Consider the following 23,089-nt stretch of genomic DNA (forward strand, 5'->3'; position numbering starts at 1 on the left):
TTGTGGAATTTCTTTCCTTCTTAATGCTTTTGAGCCAATCAGTTGTGTTGTGACACGGTAGGGGTGGTATACAGAAGATAGCCCTATTTGGTAAAAGTCCATATTATGGCAAGAACAGCTCAAATAAGAAAACAGAAAGGACAGTCCATCATTACTTTAGGACATGAAGGTCAGTCAATCCGGGAAATTTCAAGAACTTTTAAAGTTTCTTCAAGTGCAGTCGCAAAAACCATCAAGAGCTATAATGAAACTGGCTCTCATGAGGACCGCCAAAGGAAAGGAAGACCCAGAGTTACCTCTGCTGCAGGGGATAAGTTCATTAGAGTTACCACTCTCAGAAATTGCAGCCCAAATAAATGCTTCACAGTGTTCAAGTAACAAACACATCTCAACATCAACTGTTCAGAGGAGACTGCGTGAATTTAAACATATATATATATATATACAGTGCCTTGCGAAAGTATTCGGCCCCCTTGAACTTTGCGACCTTTTGCCACATTTCAGGCTTCAAACATAAAGATATAAAACTGTATTTTTTTGTGAAGAATCAACAACAAGTGGGACACAATCATGAAGTGGACCGACATTTATTGGATATTTCAAACTTTTTTAACAAATCAAAAACTGAAGAATTGGGCGTGCAAAATTATTCAGCCCCTTTACTTTCAGTGCAGCAAACTCTCTCCAGAAGTTCAGTGAGGATCTCTGAATGATCCAATGTTGACCTAAATGACTAATGATGATAAATACAATCCACCTGTGTGTAATCAAGTCTCCGTATAAATGCACCTGCACTGTGATAGTCTCAGAGGTCCATTAAAAGCGCAGAGAGCATCATGAAGAACAAGGAACACACCAGGCAGGTCCGAGATACTGTTGTGAAGAAGTTTAAAGCCGGATTTGGATACAAAAAGATTTCCCAAGCTTTAAACATCCCAAGGAGCACTGTGCAAGCGATAATATTGAAATGGAAGGAGTATCAGACCACTGCAAATCTACCAAGACCTGGCCGTCCCTCTAAACTTTCAGCTCATACAAGGAGAAGACTGATCAGAGATGCAGCCAAGAGGCCCATGATCACTCTGGATGAACTGCAGAGATCTACAGCTGAGGTGGGAGACTCTGTCCATAGGACAACAATCAGTCGTATATTGCACAAATCTGGCCTTTATGGAAGAGTGGCAAGAAGAAAGGCATTTCTTAAAGATATCCATAAAAAGTGTTGTTTAATGTTTGCCACAAGCCACCTGGGAGACACACCAAACATGTGGAAGAAGGTGCTCTGGTCAGATGAAACCAAAATTGAAGTTTTTGGCAACAATGCAAAACGTTATGTTTGGTGTAAAATCAACACAGCTCATCACTCTGAACACACCATCCCCACTGTCAAACATGGTGGTGGCAGCATCATGGTTTGGGCCTGCTTTTCTTCAGCAGGGACAGGGAAGATGGTTAACATTGATGGGAAGATGGATGGATCCAAATACAGGACCATTCTGGAAGAAAACCTGATGGAGTCTGCAAAAGACCTGAGACTGGGACGGAGATTTGTCTTCCAACAAGACAATGATCCAAAACATAAAGCAAAATCTACAATGGAATGGTTCAAAAATAAACATATCCAGGTGTTAGAATGGCCAAGTCAAAGTCCAGACCTGAATCCAATCGAGAATCTGTGGAAAGAACTGAAAACTGCTGTTCACAAATGCTCTCCATCCAACCTCACTGAGCTCGAGCTGTTTTGCAAGGAGGAATGTGAAAAAAATTCAGTCTCTCGATGTGCAAAACTGATAGAGACATACCCCAAGCGACTTACAGCTGTAATCGCAGCAAAAGGTGGCGCTACAAAGTATTAACTTAAGGGGGCTGAATAATTTTGCACGCCCAATTTTTCAGTTTTTGATTCGTTAAAAAAGTTTGAAATATCCAATAAATGTCGTTCCACTTCATGATTGTGTCCCACTTGTTGATTCTTCACAAAAAAATACAGTTTTATATCTTTATGTTTGAAGCCTGAAATGTGGCAAAAGGTCGCAAAGTTCAAGGGGGCCGAATACTTTCGCAAGGCACTGTATATATATTTCACCTTTATTTAACCAGGTAGGCTAGTTGAGAACAAGTTCTCATTTGCAACTGCGACCTGGCCAAGATAAAGCATAGCAATTAGACACACAACAACACAGAGTTACACATGGAATAAACAACACAAAGTCAATAATACAGTAGAACAAAAGAAAACAAAAAGTCTATATACAGTGAGTGCAAATGAGGTAAGATAAGGGAGTTAAGGGAATAAATAGGCCATGGTGGCAAAGTAATTACAATATAACAATTAAACACTGGAATGGTAGATGTGCAGATGATGAATGTGCAAGTAGAGATACTGGGGTGCAAAGGAGCAGGTGGCGAAGTAATTACAATATAGCAATTAAACACTGGAATGGTAGATGTGCAGAAGATGAATGTACAGGTAGAGATAATGGGGTGCAAAGGAGCAAGATAAATAAATACTGTATGGGGATGAGGTAGCTAGATAGATGGGCTATGTACAGGTGCAGTGATCTGTGAGCTGCTCTGACAGCTGGTGCTTAAAGCTAGTGAGGGAGATATGAGTCTCCAGCTTCAGAGATTTTTGCAGTTCGTTCCAGTCATTGGCAGCAGAGAACTAGAAGGAAAGACGACCAAAGAAGGAATTGGCTTTGGGGGTGACCAAATATACCTGCAATGGTGACCAGTGAGCTGAGATAAGGCGATGCTTTACCGAGCAGAGACTTGTAGATAACCTGTAGCCAGTGGGTTTGGCGAAGCGTATGAAGCGAGGGCCAACCAACGAGAGTGTACAGGTCGCAATGGTGGGTAGTGTATGGGGCTTTGGTGACAAAATGGACGGCACTGTGATAGACTGCATCCAGTTTGTTGAGTAGAGTATTGGAGGCTATTTTATAGATGACATCACCGAAGTCGAGGATCGGTAGGATGGTCAGTTTTACGAGGGTATGTTTGGCAGCATGAGTGAAGGATGCTTTCTTGCGATATAGGAAGCCAATTCTAGATTCAATTTTGGATTGGAGATGCTTAATCAGGCCTTCATGGTCGAATTGCTGCAAAGAAACCACAACTAAAGGACACCAATAAGAAGAAGAGACTTGCTGGGTCAAGAAACACAAGCAATGGACATTAGGCCAGTGGAAATTTGTCCTTTGGTCTGATGAGTCCAAATTTGCCATTTTTTGTTCCAACCGCTGTGTCTTTGTGATACACAGAGTAGGTGAACGGATGATCTCTGCATGTGCGGTTCCCACTGTGAAGCATGGAGGAGGAGGTGTGGTGGTGTGGTGGTGCTTTTTCAAAGCACACTTAACCAGCATGGCTACCATAGCATTCTGCAGCGATAAGCCATCCCATCTGGTTTGCGCTTAGTGGGACTATCATTTGTTTTTCAACAGGACAATGACCCAACACACCTCCAGGCTGTGTAAGGGCTATTTGACCAAGAAGGAGAGTGATGGAGTGCTGCATCAGATGACCTGGCCTCCACAATCACATGACCTCAACCCAATTCACAGAGTGAAGGAAAAGCAGCCAACAAGTGCTCAGCATATGTGGGAACTCCAAGACTGTTGGGAAAGCATTCCAGGTGAAGCTGGTTGAGCGAATGCTAATAATGTGTAAAGCCCTTAATCAAGGCAAAGGGGGGCTACTTTGAAGAATCTAAAATCTAAAATATATTTGGATTTGTTTAACACTTTTTTGCTTACTACATGATTCCATATTATTTCATAGTTTTGACTTCACTATTATTCTCCAATGTAGAAAATGTACTTGCCTAGATAAATAAAGGTTAAAAAAAATAAAGAAATAAAATAAAATAGTAAAAATCAAGAAAAATCCTTGAATGAGTAGGTGTTTCCAAACTTTTGACTGGTACTGTACATCAACAGCAACTTTAGGAAAATCCTTTGAATTATCATTAACAGCACATCTCCTCAGTGAAAACAATGTACTGAGCAAATGCCAAATTGGCTTTTTACCAAATTACTGTACAACAGACCATGTATTCAACCTGCTCACCCTAATTGACAAAAAAACAAAAAAAAACAAAGGCAAAGTCGTCTCAGCTTTGTTGACTTCAAAAAAGTTTTTGAATCAATTTGGCATGAGGGTCTGCTATCCAAATTGTTGTAAAGTGGTGTTGGGGGAAAACATACAACATTATAAAATGCATATACACAATCAACAAGTGTGTGGTTAAAATGGACAAAAAAACACATTTATTTTCACATGGCTGTGGGGTGAGACAGGGATGCAGCTTGAGCCCCACCCTCTTCAACATATATATCAACGAATTGGAGAGGGCACTACAACAGTCTGCAGCACCCGGCCTCACCCTACTAGAATCTGAAGTCAAATGTATACTGGTTGCTGATGATCTGGTGCTTCTGTCCCCAACCAAGGAGGGCCTGCAGCAGCACTTAGATGTTCTGCACAGATTCTGTCAGACAAAAGTAATGGTGTTCCAAAAACATACCTTGGCCTAAACATCAGCGCAACAGGTAACTTCCACAAAGCAGTGAATGATCGGAGAAACAAGGAGAGAAGGGTCTTCAATGACATCAAAATAAAGATAAAATTCAACACACCAATTAGGATCTGGCTAAAAAGACTTGAATCAGTTATAGAACCCATTACCCTTTATGGTTGTGAGGTCTGGGGGTCAGCTCACCAACCATCAATTCTCAAAATGGGATAAACACCAAATTGAGACTCTGCATGCAGAATTCTGCTAAAATATCCTCAGTGTACAACGTAAAACACCAAATAATGCATGCAGAGCAGAATTAGGCCGATACCCGCTGATGATCAAAATCCACAAAAGATCTGTTAAATTCTACAACCACCTGAAAGGAAGTGATTCACAAACCTTCCATAACAAAGCCATCACCTACAGAGAGATGAACCTAGAGAAGAGTCCCCTAAGCAAGCTGGTCCAAGGGCTCTGTTCACAAACACAAACAGACCCCACAGAGCCCCAGGACAGCAACACAATTAGACCCAACCAAATCATTAGAAAACAAAAAGTAAAACATTTCTTTACACATTGGAATGAATTAACAAACAAACTGAGCAAACTAGAATGCTATTTGGCCCTAAACAGAGAGTACACCGTGGTAGAATCCCTGACCATTATGACTGACTCAAAATTAGGGAAAGCTTTGACTATGTATAGACTCAGTGAGCATAGCCTTGCTATTGAGAAACGTTGCCGTAGAGAGACCTGGCTCTCAATAGAAGACAGGCTGTGTACACACTGCCCACAAAATGTGGAAACTGATCTGCACTTTCTAACCTTCTGCCAAATGTATGACCACATTAGAGACATATATTTCCCTCAGACTACACAGACCTACAAAGAATTCGAAAACAAATCCATTTTGATAAAGTCTCATATCTATTGGGTGAGATACAGTGGGCAATCACAGCAGCAAGATGTGTGACTTGCTGCAAAAAGAAAATAGAAACCAGTGAAGAACAAACACCATTGTAAATACAACCCATATACATGTATTTTCCCTTTAGTACTTTAACCATTTGCAAAACATGAAATGTCTTTATTCTTTTGAAACTTGTGTCATTGTAATATTTACTTTGTATTGTTTATTTCACTTTTCTTTATCAATTTCACTTGCTTTGGCAATATGATCATATGTTGCCCCATGCCAATAAAGCCCATTGAATTGAATTGAGAGACAAGAACCACTGCCCGAACCATGGCTAACTATCTCCCATGCATATCTGATTAATGCCGGTAAACTGATTACAATTATCCGGTGCTGTGAGTGTTTTCATTGTAAATGTTTCACTCTCCCGTTTAACCTGGGAAGCTTGCAGTTTTGATGTAATCTCTCTCTCTGTTTCTCTGCATTCTCGTGAAGGCTAGTTTAAGTAGCCTTCAAAACACCCTCCTTCCTCTAAGCTCTTCTGTCTCTCCCCATCTCCTCCTCCTCCCCTCCCAACCAACTGATTCAAATCGCCCCCGATGCTATGCGTATAGTGTGTGTCGGTGTGAGAGCGGAGCGAGAGAACCAGAGATTTGATAGTGCCCAGTCGTGTGGGAGGATTCAAGCCGAGAGACAGGTACCCAGGTCGGGCAAAAGCAGCGGGGGACGCCACGGTAACAGAGATACTTATTTAATCGCCCCCGGTAGAATACAGATGCATGGCACCACAGCTTGCTACGGTGTTCGTCTCTAAACGTTACCTAGATGCTTGAAAGAGGCTGGCTTAGGCTATCGGGTTTTGACGATGAGGATTTTAGAATTTAAACGGTTTTTACTGAGCTTCGCCGGTGAACGGAATAAATTAATGAATACGTTGATAGATGGACGGATAAATTAATATTATTGAAATCCGTGTTTTGTGCCAGTCTCCGTCGTTATTAACGATCCCATTTGCAATGGAATTAATGATCAAACGTTGTCGTTCGTGAGCCGCCAGCTCTAAAAGGTAGAAAGAAACCCTGGCTACGCGCTACTTACTGCCTGTTGTTCCAAAGACAAAATAACTGAAGGTTACAGAACAATCGGTTTATTTTTAACGTTTTCGTCTCAAAAGAAATAGCCTTATAAACGCATAGCGCTACTGTATCGTCATATGATTTTAAATCATACTGCCCTTTGACAACTGTAGACTAGATGGGTAGGTCGGACGTTGTGTAGTAGCAACACGTCGGTTAAATTCAGAGAGCTGAAACCAAGGAAACAGGACACACACTTGAGACACATGATGACCGTCAGGTGTTCTGTTAGCAACCACTCGACCTGCAGGTGACCACTGAGAAATATAACATGATGTTTGTAATTGCGATACACATTATAACATTACATGGCAAAATGTCTTGAAAGTGACAAATTGAAATGTTCATGCGGTGCGTGTGTTGTAATAGCCTACTGGAATGTGTGTGCATGATTCTTATGACAATCCTGTGTGTGTGTTACTTTATAAATGTAGCCTAATTCTTTACAGTTACTAGTTACCTGTCCAAAATTGTAATCAGTAACGTAACTTTTGGATTACACAAACTCAGTAACATAATCTGATTACTTTCAGTTATTTTTAGATTAATTTCCCTTTAAGAGGCATTAGATGAAGACACAAATTAATATTACCAATTGAACGGTATCTGTTGCAGGATAAATCGATGTTAGCGTTTACATAGCTGGGGGCCATAAATGGATGTTGGAATTTCCTTTATCGGTTGGTTGTGTAGGTAGGCTTCTTCTAACCCTTTGCTTTCTGATGTAGATAATAATACGATTAGGCTATAGCCTATCTTTACATTAAAAACCAATGTCTGTCAGATTTCCAGTCATTCCAATTAGCCTAATTGACTACCCCTTGATCTTCAAGAGTAGGACTTGTAAATATGGAAATATAGCTTAGGCAAATTGTTTTGCCTGAGCATAACCCCAAAATGAAGGACTTTTTAGCCTACTCTGTTGTTTATCGTCATGGAGGACTGCTCTCGTGGAATGGCATTGTTTGAGCACTACCGAAAACTGCAATTTGCATGTGAAAAATTAATGCCATATCCTGCATTTTCTAAAGGCTTAATGTAACGGATTACAGTTACAGTTTTTTTTGTAATCATGTTATATTTGATGACTGTCTTTTCATCAGCGTTGAAGCACGAAGGCTTATTGGCATGTCATCATTTAGTTAATGCTATATTAGGCCTATCCTTTGTAATAACCATCATCATCATCTTCATTATCATCAATGGCAGATGTTCAGAAAAAGCTGTTATTCAATGAGCAAGGCATATGTCTTATTATTGCCCTATGTAGAGAAATAGGCCTACATTTCATGTTGTGGGCAGCCAAATGTAGCTCGATGTTTGTTTTAACTCAACAACCGGCTAAACAGTTTAACAGTACCCAGGTTAACCATTCTAACAGTTTGCATAAAGTCAAAATGATTGTGTTGGTATTCACACAAGTGCTATAGGCTTCACCACATCATGCAGTGACCAAGACAGTTAAGCAGAGGAACCAGTAAAGAGAAAAACAAATGAACTTGGTCACTCCCACCCTAGCAACACTCCATTTTCTGAACTGTGTTAACTGTGTTAACAGTGTGCGGCTCTCTTTTATTTTCAAACTGTATTAACAGTAACACCACCCAAGTTAAGCCATTTTAAGTTTGCATGAATTAATATGACTTACACCATCAAAACGCAAACCCAAAGAGTGAGAGTGGCAAACTGATTTGCTCTAGCTGACATACGGGGACATTTCAAACGGTCTTGCTCTGACATACGAGGATATTTCAAACACCTGCCTAACTAACTGTCAACTGGCACTTAAAAAAAAATAATAAAATATGAATCATTCATCTTTTCAGAGGATCGAGGCTACATTAGATCAACGGACGAAGTGTAAAGATTGAAGTCTGGTCACGCACATCACGTCCCATCTTCTCCTCTCCTCCTTTTCCCAAGTCCGTTCCTTCAAACAATCACCATCATGGCTTCCAAACTAAACCCGAATGTCTTGTACGTCCAAGAACTGCGGGAGTCGACGTCTTCACAGGAATCTGACCGCCTAGCACCGCCCGAACCCGGGGAAGAGAGCTCGGATAGCGACGGAGAGACGGACGAGACGGAGCAGAAGCTGATCCGGAAAGTGTCCACGTCAGGACAGTTACGTGCCAAGGTAGGAGAGACACACACACACACACTGTATTTTTTTTACTGAACCTTTATTTAACTAGGCAAGTCATTTAAGAACAAATTCTTATTTACAATGAAGGCCTACCCCAGCCAAACCCGGACGAAGCTGGGCCAATTTTACGCCGCCCTATGGGGCTCCCAATCATCACCGGATGTGATACAGCCTGGATTCGAAACAGAGACTGTAGTGATGCCTCTTGCACTGACTGCTGCACCACTCAGGAGCAAGCATGCATGCTCACTCACACACACACACAGTGGTGAGATGTTTTGTGTTTTTCTTCATAGCACTCTATGGCATTATAGGCCTATTTTTCTTGTCATCATGAAAGATGAACTGTGGAATTGATCCTGGTTAGGATAGTGGGCATAGGCTTAATGTTCTGAAAACACACTCACACCCACACACATAATTGGCAACTGATTAGTAACTGATTAATAACAGTGTTTTATTGAGTAAGACATAAAGTTTGTTTGAATTTGGTCAATATATTTATAGTGGGTGAATCGGGTTGAATCGTTACAGTTATTGATCGACAGTCATAGGTCATTGTGGATCAATATGAAGCCATAGCTGTCACCTATATGGTGTTGTTTCTATAGTGATCTCATGGCTGTGTTTCTTCCTGAGACAGCTGGTTCAATCAAATGATACCCTATTGGCTTATGCACTTTCCCATAGAGTGCACTTTCCCCCATATATTCCACTACCTTTGACCAGAGATATGCAAATAGCTCAGGTGGTAGTTGGTAGACTATAGTGCTTGCAAATGCCAGGATAGTGGGTTCGATGCCTGAGACCACCAATATGTGATAACTTTACTCACGCATGACTGTAAGTCGCATTGTATAAAAGCATCTGCTGAATGACATGTATATACATTTATATTTTATTCTAGTACAGGCTGAATGATTAACTGAATGAACAACAGAGACAGAATGCAATATAGAATTGTATTAAATTGTTTGGGGTATGGCCCCATCTCTGAGGAATACTGATGACAGGTAGCTGATGAAAGGTAGCCTTTTGTTTGGGCAGCTGGCATCGAAAACTAAAAAGGTTCGGTACTATCATTTTTTCAATGTTCAGTACTTCTGTCAAATGTGACTCACGTGATTGAGAGGATCAAGCCTGTGACAGCGCAGACCGTTTATAGAGCGAAGACCAAAGTGCCTTCTCCACTTGCTCATTCATTGCTTGAGCTATCTGGCTGCATTGTTACTTCCCCACTCATGCTGCACAGAAGTTATCACACTTGAATAATGCAACGCGGCATGTAGACATTTTGTTTATTACTTTTCGCAAAACAATGTCCATACAGGCTAGAACTAGAACACCTTTACACAATGCAAGACGATACTGGTAGCTTCTATCTTTAATTTGTCGGCTAACTTTCCTTGCTAGCTTACAGCTGAATTCACAACCCTAGTACTTTGTTTGGTTGCAAAACATAATGCAATATATGCTGATTTCAAAGCTGATTATCACCAAAAACTTTATTAATTCACTTCGTTTCCCTCCCCGCCAAAAACGAATTCACTTCTTCGTCTTCCTCACGTCGCATCTGATTTCCACTAGATTCCATAGCCACCAAGTCATATTCCACAGCCACGTTCTGCCTGGCGAATTACGTCATTACTTTTTTAAAGAGACACCGCACAGTTTAAAAAATATTATTGCGTCTTCTATGCAAATGTTGTTGACCAGTACAATAAAATAACATGTTCTCCTAGCAGTCTCAATTAAAATAAGTCTTCAATGGAAGAGATTGTTTTGTCATTTGTAGCCCCATGAAATCAGCTAAAACAAGCTCAATATCTCAATGCAAGCACACACTCCTATTGAATAATATGCATTCACTTGTATTGTGAATTGATCTAAAATACGTCTTGATTTACCCAGTTTATCAAGAGATGTACCATTCAAATAAATTAGTATCATTATGTTGTTTTGTAGTTAGGTTGGTAAAAACAAAGTCAGATTGATTGTATGATTGATTAATTAATGCATACATGGCGGTCTCTGAAAAATGTGCATAAACATTTTCAAACGTAATGATATTGAACAAAGCAGTAGCTGAGTTTATCTGTCTGGATGATGTGCCATTGTGTGACTTTGGCTAATATGCCTTCTTTTTTGTTTGTTGTGGTATCGTTTTGTTATTGTTTTGGTATCGAGTATCGTGATCGAGTATTGTGATACTAAACCTGAGCTGTATTCGAATACTCACTGCACTAACTATACTATTTGTGAAGTAAATTGAGTATGTAGTATGCTTATTGGTCATAGTATGGATACAGATAGTATGCCAAATGTTCCCAGATGTCGTACTAAATTCACCAAAATACGAAGTATACAAGCAGTGGACACTATTTCTGTGCTTTTAGGGCCCATAATGCAATTCTTCAGAAGGTGGGCGTGGCTTCACAACGTTTTCAGATTTTAAGAAAATGGAGGAAAATATGCAGCTGAAGTGCGACTAGAGCAGATACAAATTCATTGCTTTAACTAATTATGACAAATGTTAAGAAAATGTTGAGCATTGTAATGAAATAACGTTACGTAACAAAGTTACGTTACACGTTATGTTGGCTGACAGTTTGTTAGCTACGCTATCCTTACGAACCGCATAGCATATCATTACAGCAGTATTAGCAGTGTTAGCTAGCTACCTAATGTTAGTTGGCTACTAATACACCAGTATATTAACTATATGCTATCTAACTAACGACCCAACATTTATTGACTTGATTATTCACATCATTCTTAGCTTAGCCACGTGGTAAAATCGTTGTGCTTTCTTAATGGACATTGTTAATTCTCTCTGGCTATCTACTCCGATTTCAGAGCATCGAATAACTGATGAATTTACAACCATTGAATATGGCCAGTGTCAGTAAACATTTGCAAAAAATCGTAATTAAATTGTTGCCAGCAGCACAGTTACACTCACCAACGCTCTAGATAACATGAAAACAGCTTAACTAGCTCTGCTAGGGCTAGTAAAATGGTCAGAGTGAGGTGTTCTCTCATTTGTTTCTGGAAGTTGCTAGCAAGCTAGCCAACGTTTCCCAGTTAGTTTAGGTGTTTGACTGCCGTTGTGAGATCAGAATGCTCGGATCAACCCTACTCCTCGGCCAGAGCATCCAGTGTGTACTCTGAACGCTCCAAGAGCAAAACGCACAGATTTTACGAACGAACAATCTGACAACGCTCTGAATTTACTAATGGACAATATGACAATGCTATGAATTTACGAATGCCCAGAGCACACTCCGAGCACACTCTGGCACTCCAGATTGAATTTACGAACTCACCCGAAGTCGTAAGATGTTTAGCTAGTCATTTGTTATGCTAACAAGCTAGCAAGAGGTTGCATAGCAACAGTATCAACTTCCTGAAGATGGGTGAAGCGTTAGTACGCTTAACTGAACGGATACCGTTCGTTTACGGTATACTAAAATGAACTAATAGTATATAGTAGGCAGTATATAGTCATTTAGTATGTAGTATACAGTATGTTAGTATGGGTATTTGAACATAGCTGTGGTATTGATATTGAAGTCAAAATTCTGGTATCGTGACAATACTAGGTTGTATTGATGATTGGTTAGATAATCGTTAGGTTGTACGATAATAGTACAGGAGCTACAGTAGCTAATATCAAATCCTAGATTGGATTGCAAGTTGTCAATCAAATAGGCCATGCAATGCAGAACCATGCCTAAAATAGTTTGTGTGTGTGTGTGTGTGTGAGAGAGAGAGAGAGAGTGAGAGAGAGATTATTAGATTGTGTTTCCTGAAGTCACATGACTCAGATTAACCTAGTCATAGACCTGAGAATTTGGCCCCTTATAACTATAGGCTGATTGGATTAGAACTGTGTGTGTGTGTGTGTGTGTGTGTGTGTGTATGTGCGTGCATGTGTGTTTGTCTGTGAAAATGAGCACTGATTTGTTTCAACAAAACAGATACAGTATGCTAATTAATAGCAAACACAAACAATCTCCCTCTCTCTCCCAACTCCTTCTCCCTCCCTCCTGGATTTATCCCCTCCTTCTCTCTCTCTCTCTCTCTCTCTCTCTCTCTCTCTCTCTCTCTCTCTCCCATTTCTCCCGCTCTCCCTCCCTTTTCCATCTTTCTCCCCCTCTCTCTTTCTTTCTCTCTCTCTTTCTCTCTGTCTCTTTCCTCTACCCCCTCGGTAGTCCCCAGTGTATTTGCATCAGGCTCATTAGCTCAGAGCTAAGTGTTATTAGCCTTGACATGTCACCCATACATGATTAAATTAAACCATTAACAAACACACAAACTCACCATTAACACTACAACTACGACAGTCAGCCCCAAAATGGTTAGAGTGGTTAGGGTTTCCCCTAGGTCGAACCGGTGCTTAGGCCTCAAGGGATTGTTGGTTTCCAGGGTTACCAGAAGAGTGTGTAAGTAGGTAGGGGAAACAGTAGGAACCAGTAGGAACCCATTTTTACTCATAGCTTATGTTTAGGTTTATTAGAATATCATAGTACATATGCAGAAACATACATAAAATGTGATGTCATATAATATATATATTACCAAAAAGTGAAATTATAACATCAGCCTAAGTGCATCGTCAATAATTCACATGATCTTATTGGCTTCCAAGCTTAGTGTGCTAGTACTGGAGAAAATAGAATACTCTAGGTCGAATGTATTGGGGAACTTGAATGTGAGGTGTGGAATAGGGAAAACACCAGAGGGGAGGGGAAACAATAGGGTGAGGGGTGTGTGTTCAGTAAACCTATGACAGTGAGGGGGGAGGGAAGATGGAAGCAGAGTGCCTACAGAGTTGCCAATAGGTAACAGGTGTGTGTGTGTATGTACACTAACAGGTGTCCTGTCTTCCATGGGGTCCTGTTGTCATCTGTTCCGAGTAGGGCTGTGATGGTCATGGAATTTTGGATGATGGTTTTTGGCCAGCCAAATGACAGCAGTCACCGTAATAACCATTCGAATAGCCCCAAAAATATATACAAAAAAATATACCGTCAAAAGTTTGGACACACCTACTCATTCAAGTGTTTTTCTTTATTAAACTATTTTCTACATTGTAGAATAATAGTGAAGACATCAAAACTATTAAATAACATATGGATTCATGTAGTAACCAAAAAAGTGTGAACCAAATCAAAATATATTTTATATTTGAGATTCTTCAAAGAAGCCACCCTTTGCCTTGATGACAGCTTTACACACTCTTGGCATTCTCTCAACCAGCTTCACCTGGAATGCTTTTCCAACAGTCTTGAAGGAGTTCCCACATATACTGAGCACTTGTTGGTTGCTTTTCCTTCACTCTGTGGTACAACTCATTCCAATCCATCTCAATTGGTTTGAGGTCAGGTGATTTTGGAGGCCATCACTCTCCTTCTTGGTCAAATAGCCCTTACACAGCCTGGAGGTGTATTAGGTCATTGTCCTGTTGAAAGAAAATGTATAGTCCCACTAAGCGCAAACCAGAGGGGATGGTCTATCGCTGCAGAATGCTGTGGTAGCCATGCTGGTTAAGTGTGCCTTGAATTCAAAATAAATCACTGACATGTCTCCAGAAAAGCACCATCACACCTCCTCTATGCTTCACGGTGGGAACCACACATGCAGAGTACATTCGTTTACTTACTCTATGTCTCACAAAGACACGGCAGTTGGAACCAAAAATCTCAAATTTTGACTCATCAGACCAAAGGACAGATTTCCACTGTTCTAATGTCCATTGCTCATGTTTCTTGGCCCAAGCAAGTCTCTTATTATGATTGGTGTCCTTTAGTAGTGGTTTATTTGCAGCAATTCGACCATGAAGGCCTGATTCATGCAGTCTCCTCTGAACAGTTGATGTTGAGATGTGTCTGTTACTTGAACTCTGTGAAGAATTTATTTGGACTGCAATTTCTGAGGTTGGTAACTTATCCTCTGCGGCAGAGGAAACTTTGGGTATTCCTTTCCTGTGGCGGTCCTCATGAGAGCCAATTTCATCATAGCGCTTGATGGTACTTGCGACTGCACTTGAAATGTTCCAGATTGACTGACCTTCATGTCTTTTAGTAATGATGGACTGTCGTTTCTCTTTGCTTATTTGAGCTGCTCTTGTCATAATTTGGACTTGGTCTTATACCAAATAGGGCTATCCTCTGTATAGAATCCCTATCTTGTCACAACACAACTGATTAGCTCAAAGTATGCAAAGCTGTCATCAAGACAAAGGGTGGCTACTTTGAAGAATCTCAAATATAAAATATATTTTTGTTTAACAATTTTTTGGTTACTACATGATTCCATATGCGTTATTTCATAGGATGGTTATCTTCACTATTATTCTAGAATGTAGAAAATTGTAAAAAATAAAGGAAAACCTTGAATGAGTAGGTGTGTCCAAACTTTTGACTGGTACTGTATATTATACAGATGCACATTTTCTCTTCTCCTCAGCTCCTGACTGCATGTGCTGCCATAGAAATGGAATGAATAGTACAAGGGCGTCAGCATTCAAGCCAATGATGGCATAATGGTTGGACTGGCGACCATTGCGAGTTTACCCATATGAGCAAAGCTGGGAATAAAAGAACGAAGTAAAGCAGGAAGAGTGGCCATCAATGTGCTGTGATTGTTTTTATTTAACCAAACTGACATTGCAGAGCCACATCAGTTAAAGCTAGACTCAGCAATATGACGTAGTTGCAGAACGTAAACATTATAGTGGGTCAATTTCCCCAACAACTAAGAGTGTTAAAGTGCGAGGCTCAACTTCTCAGCTGTTTTGGTGCCCTGGCTACCACGCTGTAAACAGCATGAAGCGACCCCATACACATGTGCAGATACTGTGCGAGAGCCAAGTCTTGCGTCTTGCTCATCTCCATATCTGTGGTGCTGCTCGTGCAACGTCATTTCGTTGAGTCTACCCTTAACATAGTTTGAATTAACATTATACATCAACATGGAATGTAGAATCTTTGCCACAACACCTTGCTTGTTTCAGCAAGGAGCAACAAAGTTTCATCACGCTGTAATTAAGAGTCCATGGTACAGCAGAAACGGACTCAACTGCACGAATGCCCAGCAGTTCCGTCTTCAGTGAGCTGTTTAAACGGTTATTTTATTTTCATGACGGTCTTCATCTATAACCATAGGTTACGTAAGTGATAATCAACAAGAGGCTATGCATCCTATAGAAAATAATGAACGACGTGGAAGGTGTGTTCAACGACACGCTATAGCTGAGCGGAACTCACCTTCCATGGAGTTGAATTATTTTCCAGAGAACGCATAGAGCCACAAGTTGATTATCCCTTTTATACCATAGCTGTAATTTTAACACATTTGCTGCTAGAAATGTGTTCAACATCCATTGAAGTAGCTAGCAAGTTTACTAGAGAGCGACAGCAGTTGCCTTGGTAACCAAGCAAACAGTCCTACTAGTTTAGCTAACTTAACCATCATTCCCAGCTTCGAATTCAACCATGCCAATAATGTTTTAAATTCGACTTTTGCTTTCAAAAGCAGCTCAAACATAGAACATGTAAGAAGGAACCATAGACATCGAATTCTACGTTCAAATATACCATGCGTTATAGGGAAATAATACACGCTCTAGAATGCCCTTCAAGCCAATCAGAAAGGAGTCATGGTAATATCATGGTATAAAAGTTATACAGTAATTGTGCCAGCACTAGTTCTTAGTCAACGCTCTTTATTACTCTCTACCTCTTTATCACTCTCTACCTCTTTATCACTCTCTTCCTCTCTCTCGCTCTCTTTCTCTATCTTTTTCTCTCTCTCTTCCTCCAGGTATATAAAGCCTTAAGACTTTTTATTTACTGCTGTTTTGGCTTTTGTTTACCTTGCCCCCATTTGGTCTGACAAAAAGAAGACAACACACACACACACACACACACACACACACACACACACACACACACACACACACACACACACACACACACACACACACACACACACACACACACACAGGCAGAGAAAAGGGCAGTTCCCTAATTAGGATTTTCACAAGGTACACAAGAAAGACCTCTAGAAGAAGAGGTGAAAGAAGGGATGCACACATCCCTCTTTCTCTCTCTCTCTTTCCTTTCCTTTCTCTCCTTTTCTCTCTATCTATCTTACTGTCTTCTCTCTCTCTCTCTCTCTCTCTCTCTCTCTCTCTCTCTCTCTCTCTCTTACTGTCTTCCTCTCTCTCTCTCTCTCTCTCTCTCTCTCTGAGGGCTGAATTATAGCTATAGTGTGACATGAGTGTGTGGGATGATACTGCATGTAGGAAGATGGGGATTTGTGTGTGTCTGTGTGTGGTACATGTAGGCGTGTGGTGAGTGTGTGTCCGTGCATGTGCATGTGTGTGTGTGTAGCTCAGTGATAGAGTGATGGTGTGTGATTTATAGCTCTGGCCTGATTCAGCTTTGTGGGTCAATACCTGGAGAGATGAAAGAGAGATGTCGAAAGAAAGAGCAGAGAGAAGCAGTGACTGAGAAAACAGGGAGAGAGAGAGAGGGAGGGACCAAATCTATCCAGATATCAATGTTCTGATGTTTAATATGTTAAACTAATATAGACTATCTTATAAACTGTGAATGATTGATTATCATTGATAGACAGGGTTGGGCCAGTCATCAGAGGAGACACACACATCTCCATCCCTGTCTGTTCTTTTTTAACTGGAGCCTCCCAACCTCGTTTCTATTGATTGGCTGTCAGGTCTATCTGGAGTCATCATCTGTCCAATGAGAACACTGGACATTATGGAATGTTGGGAAATAACAAGCCTTGTATCAAAGTATCAATAGTTCTCTCTCTCTTTTAATTCAATGTGCTGTATTGGCTTTTTATCTCTCCTCATCTCCCTATCCTATCATCTTCTCGTTTCTCCTCTCTTCCTCACCTTTCAACTCCACCCTCTCATCTCCTCTCTCTCTTCCTCTTCTCTCCTCTCTCTCTTCCTCTCCTCCTCTGTGTCATTTTAAAACAACATTAGGGTAGCATCGTCCATCATTAGACTGACAGGCCATTAGAAAAGGACAGCGAAAGAGAGAGAGAGAGAGAGAGAGAGAGGATAGGAGCTAGAGAGACAGAAAGAGAGAGGGAGAAGAGAGCCAGGGAGGGGGTTTACGAGAAGGCGAACAGAGATGACACGCAGTGGGACAGAACAGGGGAGAGAAGGAGGAGAGAGATAAGGACGGAGAGAACAAAGGGAGACAAAGAGAAGATGTGTGTGTGGATAATGACAGGAGAATGAGAAGCGATAAAGACAGACAGAAAGACAGAAACACTCCCTCCCTCTGTGTGATACTATACCAACCTGATGAGTAATTCATAGACTGTCTGCGTCTCAAATGTCACCCTGTTCCCTACATTGTGCACTACTTTTTAACAGGGCCCATAGGGGATACCTTATTACGTTATTATATATTATTGTGCATAATTAGTGTACAAAACGTGAGGAACACTTTCCTAATATTGAGTTGCTGCCACTTTTGCCCTCAGAACAGCCTCAGTTCGTCAGGGCATGGACTCTACATGGTGTTGAGAACGTTCTACAGGGATGCTGGCCCATGTTGACTCCAATGCTTCCCACAGTTGTGTCAAGTTGGTATATTGGTATGGTATATTGGCATGGTATATTTGAACGTAGAATTCGATGTCTATGGTTCCTTCTTACATGTTCTATGTTTGAGCTGCTTTTGAAAGCAAAAGTCGAATTTAAAACATTATTGGCATGGTTGAATTCGAAGCTGGGAATGATGGTTAAGTTAGCTAAACTAGTAGGACTGTTTGCTTGGTTACCAAGGCAACTGCTGTCGCTCTCTAGTAAACTTGCTAGCTACTTCAATGGATGTTGAACACATTTCTAGCAGCAGCGGACCATTCTTGATTACACACGGGAAACTGTTGAGTGTGGAAAAATCTGGCAGGGTTGCAGTTCTTGACACACTCCATTCAGCCTCTGAATGGCACACATACACAATCCATGTCTCAATTGTCTCAAGGGTTAAAAATCCTTCTTTAATCTGTATCCTCTCCTTCATCTATGCTGATTGAAGTGGATTTAACAGGTGACATTTGTAAGGGATCATAGCTTTCACCTGGATTCACCTGGTCAGTCTGTCATAGAAAGAGCAGGTGTTCCTAATATTTTGTACACTCAGTGTAACTGGTATAGGACGCCATTTGGGATGAATCCTTGGGCAAATCTGCTGTGTGTGTGTGCGCGTGTGTGTGTGTGTGTGTTTGTGCACTGAGTCAGAAAAGACAAGCCTGGGGACATGGATCTGTGCTATTCTTTATAGACACTCTCTCTCTCTCTCTCTCTCTCTCTCTCTCTCTCTCTCTCTGTCTCTCTCACTCGACTATATCAGAAAAATATATAATATCAGAGAACACATTAGATTCACGCAGGGAAATGGATGAGAGAGAGCGAGAGATTCAGAGAGAGAGAGAGATTCAGAGAGAGAGAGAGAGATTCAGAGAGAGAGAGAGAAATTCAGAGAGGGAAGTGCATAAGAAATAGATACTATATATATAGCCTTTAGGCCCTATACTGTATACATTGTACATTAGACTTTAGTATTTATCTCTTTCTCTCTGTCTCTCTCTGTTAGAGGCATACTGGGCTCTTTCCCTCTATTTTGTCATCAGAGAGATTTCCGGTCATTAGAGTCACAGTAGATTCAGACAAGGAAATTCATAAGAAACATATACAGTTGAAGTCGGAAGTTTACATACATCTTAGCCAAAAACATTGAAACTCAGTTTTTCACAATTCCTGACATTTAATCCAAGTAGAAAATTCCCTGTCTTAGGTTAGTTAGGATCATCACATTACTTTAAGAATGTGAAATGTCAGAATAATAATTGAGAGAATTATTTATTTCAGCTTTTATTTCTTTCATCACATTCCCAGTGGGTCAGAAGTTTACATACTCTCAATTAGTATTTGGTAGCATTGCCTTTAAATTGTTTAACTTGGGTCAAACGTTTTGGGTAGCCTTCCACAAGCTTCCCACAATAAGTTGGGTGAATTTTGGCCCATTCCTCCTGACAGAGCTGGTGTAACTGAGTCAGGTTTGTAGGCCTCGTTGCTTGCACACGCTTTTTCAGTTCTGCCCACAAATGTTCTATGGGATTGAGATCAGGGCTTTGTGATGGCCACTCCAATACCTTGACGTTGTTGGCCTTAAGCCATTTTGCCACAATTTTGGAAGTATGCTTGGGGTCATTGTCCATTTGGAAGACCCATTTGCGACCAAGCTTTAACTTCCTGAATGTTGCCTTGAGATGTTGCTTCAATATATCCACATAATTTTCCTGCCTCATGATGCCATTCTATTTTGTGAAGTGCACCAGTCCCTCCTGCAGCAAAGCACCCCCACAACATGATGCTGCCACCCCCATGCTTCACGGTTTGGATGGTGTTCTTCGGCTTGCAAGTCTCCCCCTTTTTCCTCCAAACATAACGATGGTCATTATGGCCAAACAGTTCTATTTTTTGTTTCATCAGACCAGAGAACATTTCTCCAAAAAGTACGATCTTTGTCCCCATGTGCAAGTTGCAAACCGTAGTCTGGCTTTTTTATGGCGGTTTTGGAGCAGTGACTTCTTCCTCGCTGAGCGGCCTTTCAGGTTATGTCAATATAGGACTCGTTTTATTGTGGATATAGATACTTTTGTACCTGTTTCCTCCAGCATCTTCACAAGGTCATTTGCTGTTGTTCTATGATTGATTTGCACTTTTCACACCAAAGTACGTTCATCTCTAGAAGACAGAACGCGTCTCCTTCCTGAACGGTATGAAGGCCGCGTGGACCCGTGGTGTTTATACCTGCGTACTGTTGTTTGTACAGATGAACGTGGTACCTTCAGGCATTTGGAAATTGCCCCCAAGGATGAACCAGACTTGTGGAGGTTTATCCTTGGGGTCTACAATTGTTTTTCTGAGGTCTTGGCTGATTTCTTTTGATTTTCCCATTGATGGTTGTAGCCATTCCATTAACAATCACCCATATTAGCAAAGGTATTTCATTTCAAACTTCACATTTCTCTAACATGGGCTACTTATCGTAGGGAGCGATATCAGCAGAATGCTTGCGATAAGTGAGCGGTATGGTCGGTGTTGATAATTTTCCGTTTATCGTCCCAGCTCTGTATATAACCTTTAGCCTCTAAATGCATTGTGCATTACACTTTAATGTATCTTCCTTAGAGCAGGTGTTAGAGCAGGTGTCTTCCTCTCTCTCTCTCTCTCTCTCTCTCTCTCTCTCTCTCTCTCAGACTGAGAAATGAATATGTAGCCTTTAGGGACTATATGCGTTGTGCATTAGACTTTAGTACCTCTTCCTTAGTAGAAACATTAAAGTGTTATAACGTGTTCCTTTTCTCTTTAGAGCACAGGTTCTGAGTGTGTTAGGAAGCTTTCCTGAGGGGAGGAAAAGATGCCATCCCGAAAAGAAGGAAACGCTACATGCTTTTCTAGCATCTAGTGACAACCCCAACTTTAATCTTGTCTCTACCTTCTTGCCCTTTGTGCTGTTGTCTGTGCCCAATAATGTTTGAACCGTGTTTTGTGCCACTCCAGTGTTGTGTTACTACCTTGTTGTTGTCATGTTGTGTTGCTACCATGCTGCGTTGTCATGTGTTGCTGCCTTGCTCTGTTGTTGTCTTAGGTCTCGCTTTATGTAGTGTTGTGTTGTTCCTATATTTATGTTTTTTTTTTATATTGAATTTTTTAAAATCCCAGCCCTCGTCATTGTAAATAAGAATTTGTTCTTAACTGACTTGCCTAGTTAAATAAAGGTTAAATAATATAAAATAAAAATCTTAAAAAGCAAAAATGACAAATGTTGTAAAAGAGCTGAAAGCTCCTGTTCTTTCTTATAGGCAATTTCTTGGTTTGAAATCCTAATTCTGTCCTTTCTGCCATGGCTGTCTAGTGTCTATTCGCTACCAATCCCCTAAAGGCATTTGTTGTAGATGGATGTCTTTTCTACCATGGCCATCTAGGCATATGTTAGAGATGGATGATACACACACACACACAAACACATAGGCACGCGTTTGTGTTGTAGATGGATGAGTGTGCATCATGTGGGTCAGCATCATTCCCGGTCACTTCCGTCTGGTTGCTAATGGTGATGGATGGGAGCAGTGGGAATACCTCGTCCATGAAGGGTTTAGCATTAAGAATGCCACCGTCTTAGAGAGCAACAAATGGATGGAGGGATGAGGCAGGGATGGGATGGAGGGATGGATAGAGGAAGGGGATGGTGGGAGCGAGGGAGTGACGGACCAATGGATGGATAGACTGACAAGACTGACTGACATACAGACAGCGGTTGACTGATTGATAGCAGCACATCAACCTTGTGCACCTATTTTAACGTTCATAATCATCTTTTGTAAGGAGGCACACAAGCTGTTTCCGTCTGAGTTGTGAGGTAGTTTGTAGCGAGTACGTTCTCCTTTGCGAGCATCGTTACAAGAAGAACAGAAGGAAAACAAGAAGGGACTGGTGTCATACACTTCCTTTATTGCTCTATTTTCTCACACTGTCAATTTGTCTCACTTTCTCTATTTTCTCTTGTACTTTCTCTGTCCATCTCTATTTATTTTTTGCCCCTCTCTCTCTTTATTCTCATTCTCTCTCTTCTCTTCCTTTCTCTTTTCTTTCTCTCTCTTTCTAGCTCACTCTAAAAATAGTCTCTCTGACTTTTTGTCTGCTGCTCAGAAACCTCTTGAAAGAGGAAGCTGTACACACACACACACACACACACACACACACACACACACACACACACACACACACACACACACACACACACACACACACACACACACACACACACACACACACTCTCTTGAGACACTTTCTGAGTCATGTAAGGCAATCATGGTAATTTCGAAACTCAGGAAAAGTTTGTGGTCATACGCACATCCTTTAAAACGTAGGTGCTGGGCTAATGAAGCATACTTGTGACGAACAGGAAGTCCCGCACACTGTTAAAGCTCCCATTTCACTGTTTTATTGACAGTGTCTCGATCCAAAACCAGATCTTTGTCAGGTGTGCGTGTGTGTGTGTGCTTGCATGTGTGAGTGTGTGCTTGCGTGTGTGTTCACTCTCTGTTGTATAAACATCAACAGTCCTTTCTCTCCTGAATTAAAGATTCACTTGTGTGTTAAATGGCACCCTATCCCCTATATAGAGCACTGCTCAGAAAAAAAGGGCGCTATATAATAATGGGGAGCCATTTGGAACGCAGAGTTGGTGTATCTGGAAGGAAGGATTAGAAGGAGAGAGTCACAGCTGAAAAGACACATCTGCCAATTA

At 41.0% G+C, this 23,089-nt stretch overlaps 1 protein-coding gene across 6 annotated transcripts in view; it reads left to right on the forward strand.

The window, feature by feature from the left end:
• Positions 1 to 6,012: 6,012 nt before the first annotated feature.
• Positions 6,013 to 23,089, forward strand: part of si:dkey-172j4.3 (diacylglycerol kinase delta) — a 109,304-nt gene continuing 92,227 nt past the window's right edge. For 2 of the 6 annotated variants that reach the window (XM_042298183.1, XM_042298190.1), the window contains exons 1-2: positions 6,014 to 6,172; positions 8,401 to 8,711. In XM_042298183.1, the coding sequence (XP_042154117.1) occupies positions 8,523 to 8,711 (189 nt within the window). In that variant the 5' untranslated portion in view covers positions 6,014 to 6,172; positions 8,401 to 8,522. Of the gene's footprint in view, positions 6,173 to 6,558; positions 6,825 to 8,400; positions 8,712 to 23,089 lie in introns of those variants that run through there. The other 4 variants (XM_042298186.1, XM_042298189.1, XM_042298184.1 and 1 more) reach the window with 4 other exon arrangements.

Source organism: Oncorhynchus tshawytscha, linkage group LG15 (genome assembly GCF_018296145.1).
Source record: "Oncorhynchus tshawytscha isolate Ot180627B linkage group LG15, Otsh_v2.0, whole genome shotgun sequence".
NCBI lineage: Eukaryota > Metazoa > Chordata > Actinopteri > Salmoniformes > Salmonidae > Oncorhynchus > Oncorhynchus tshawytscha.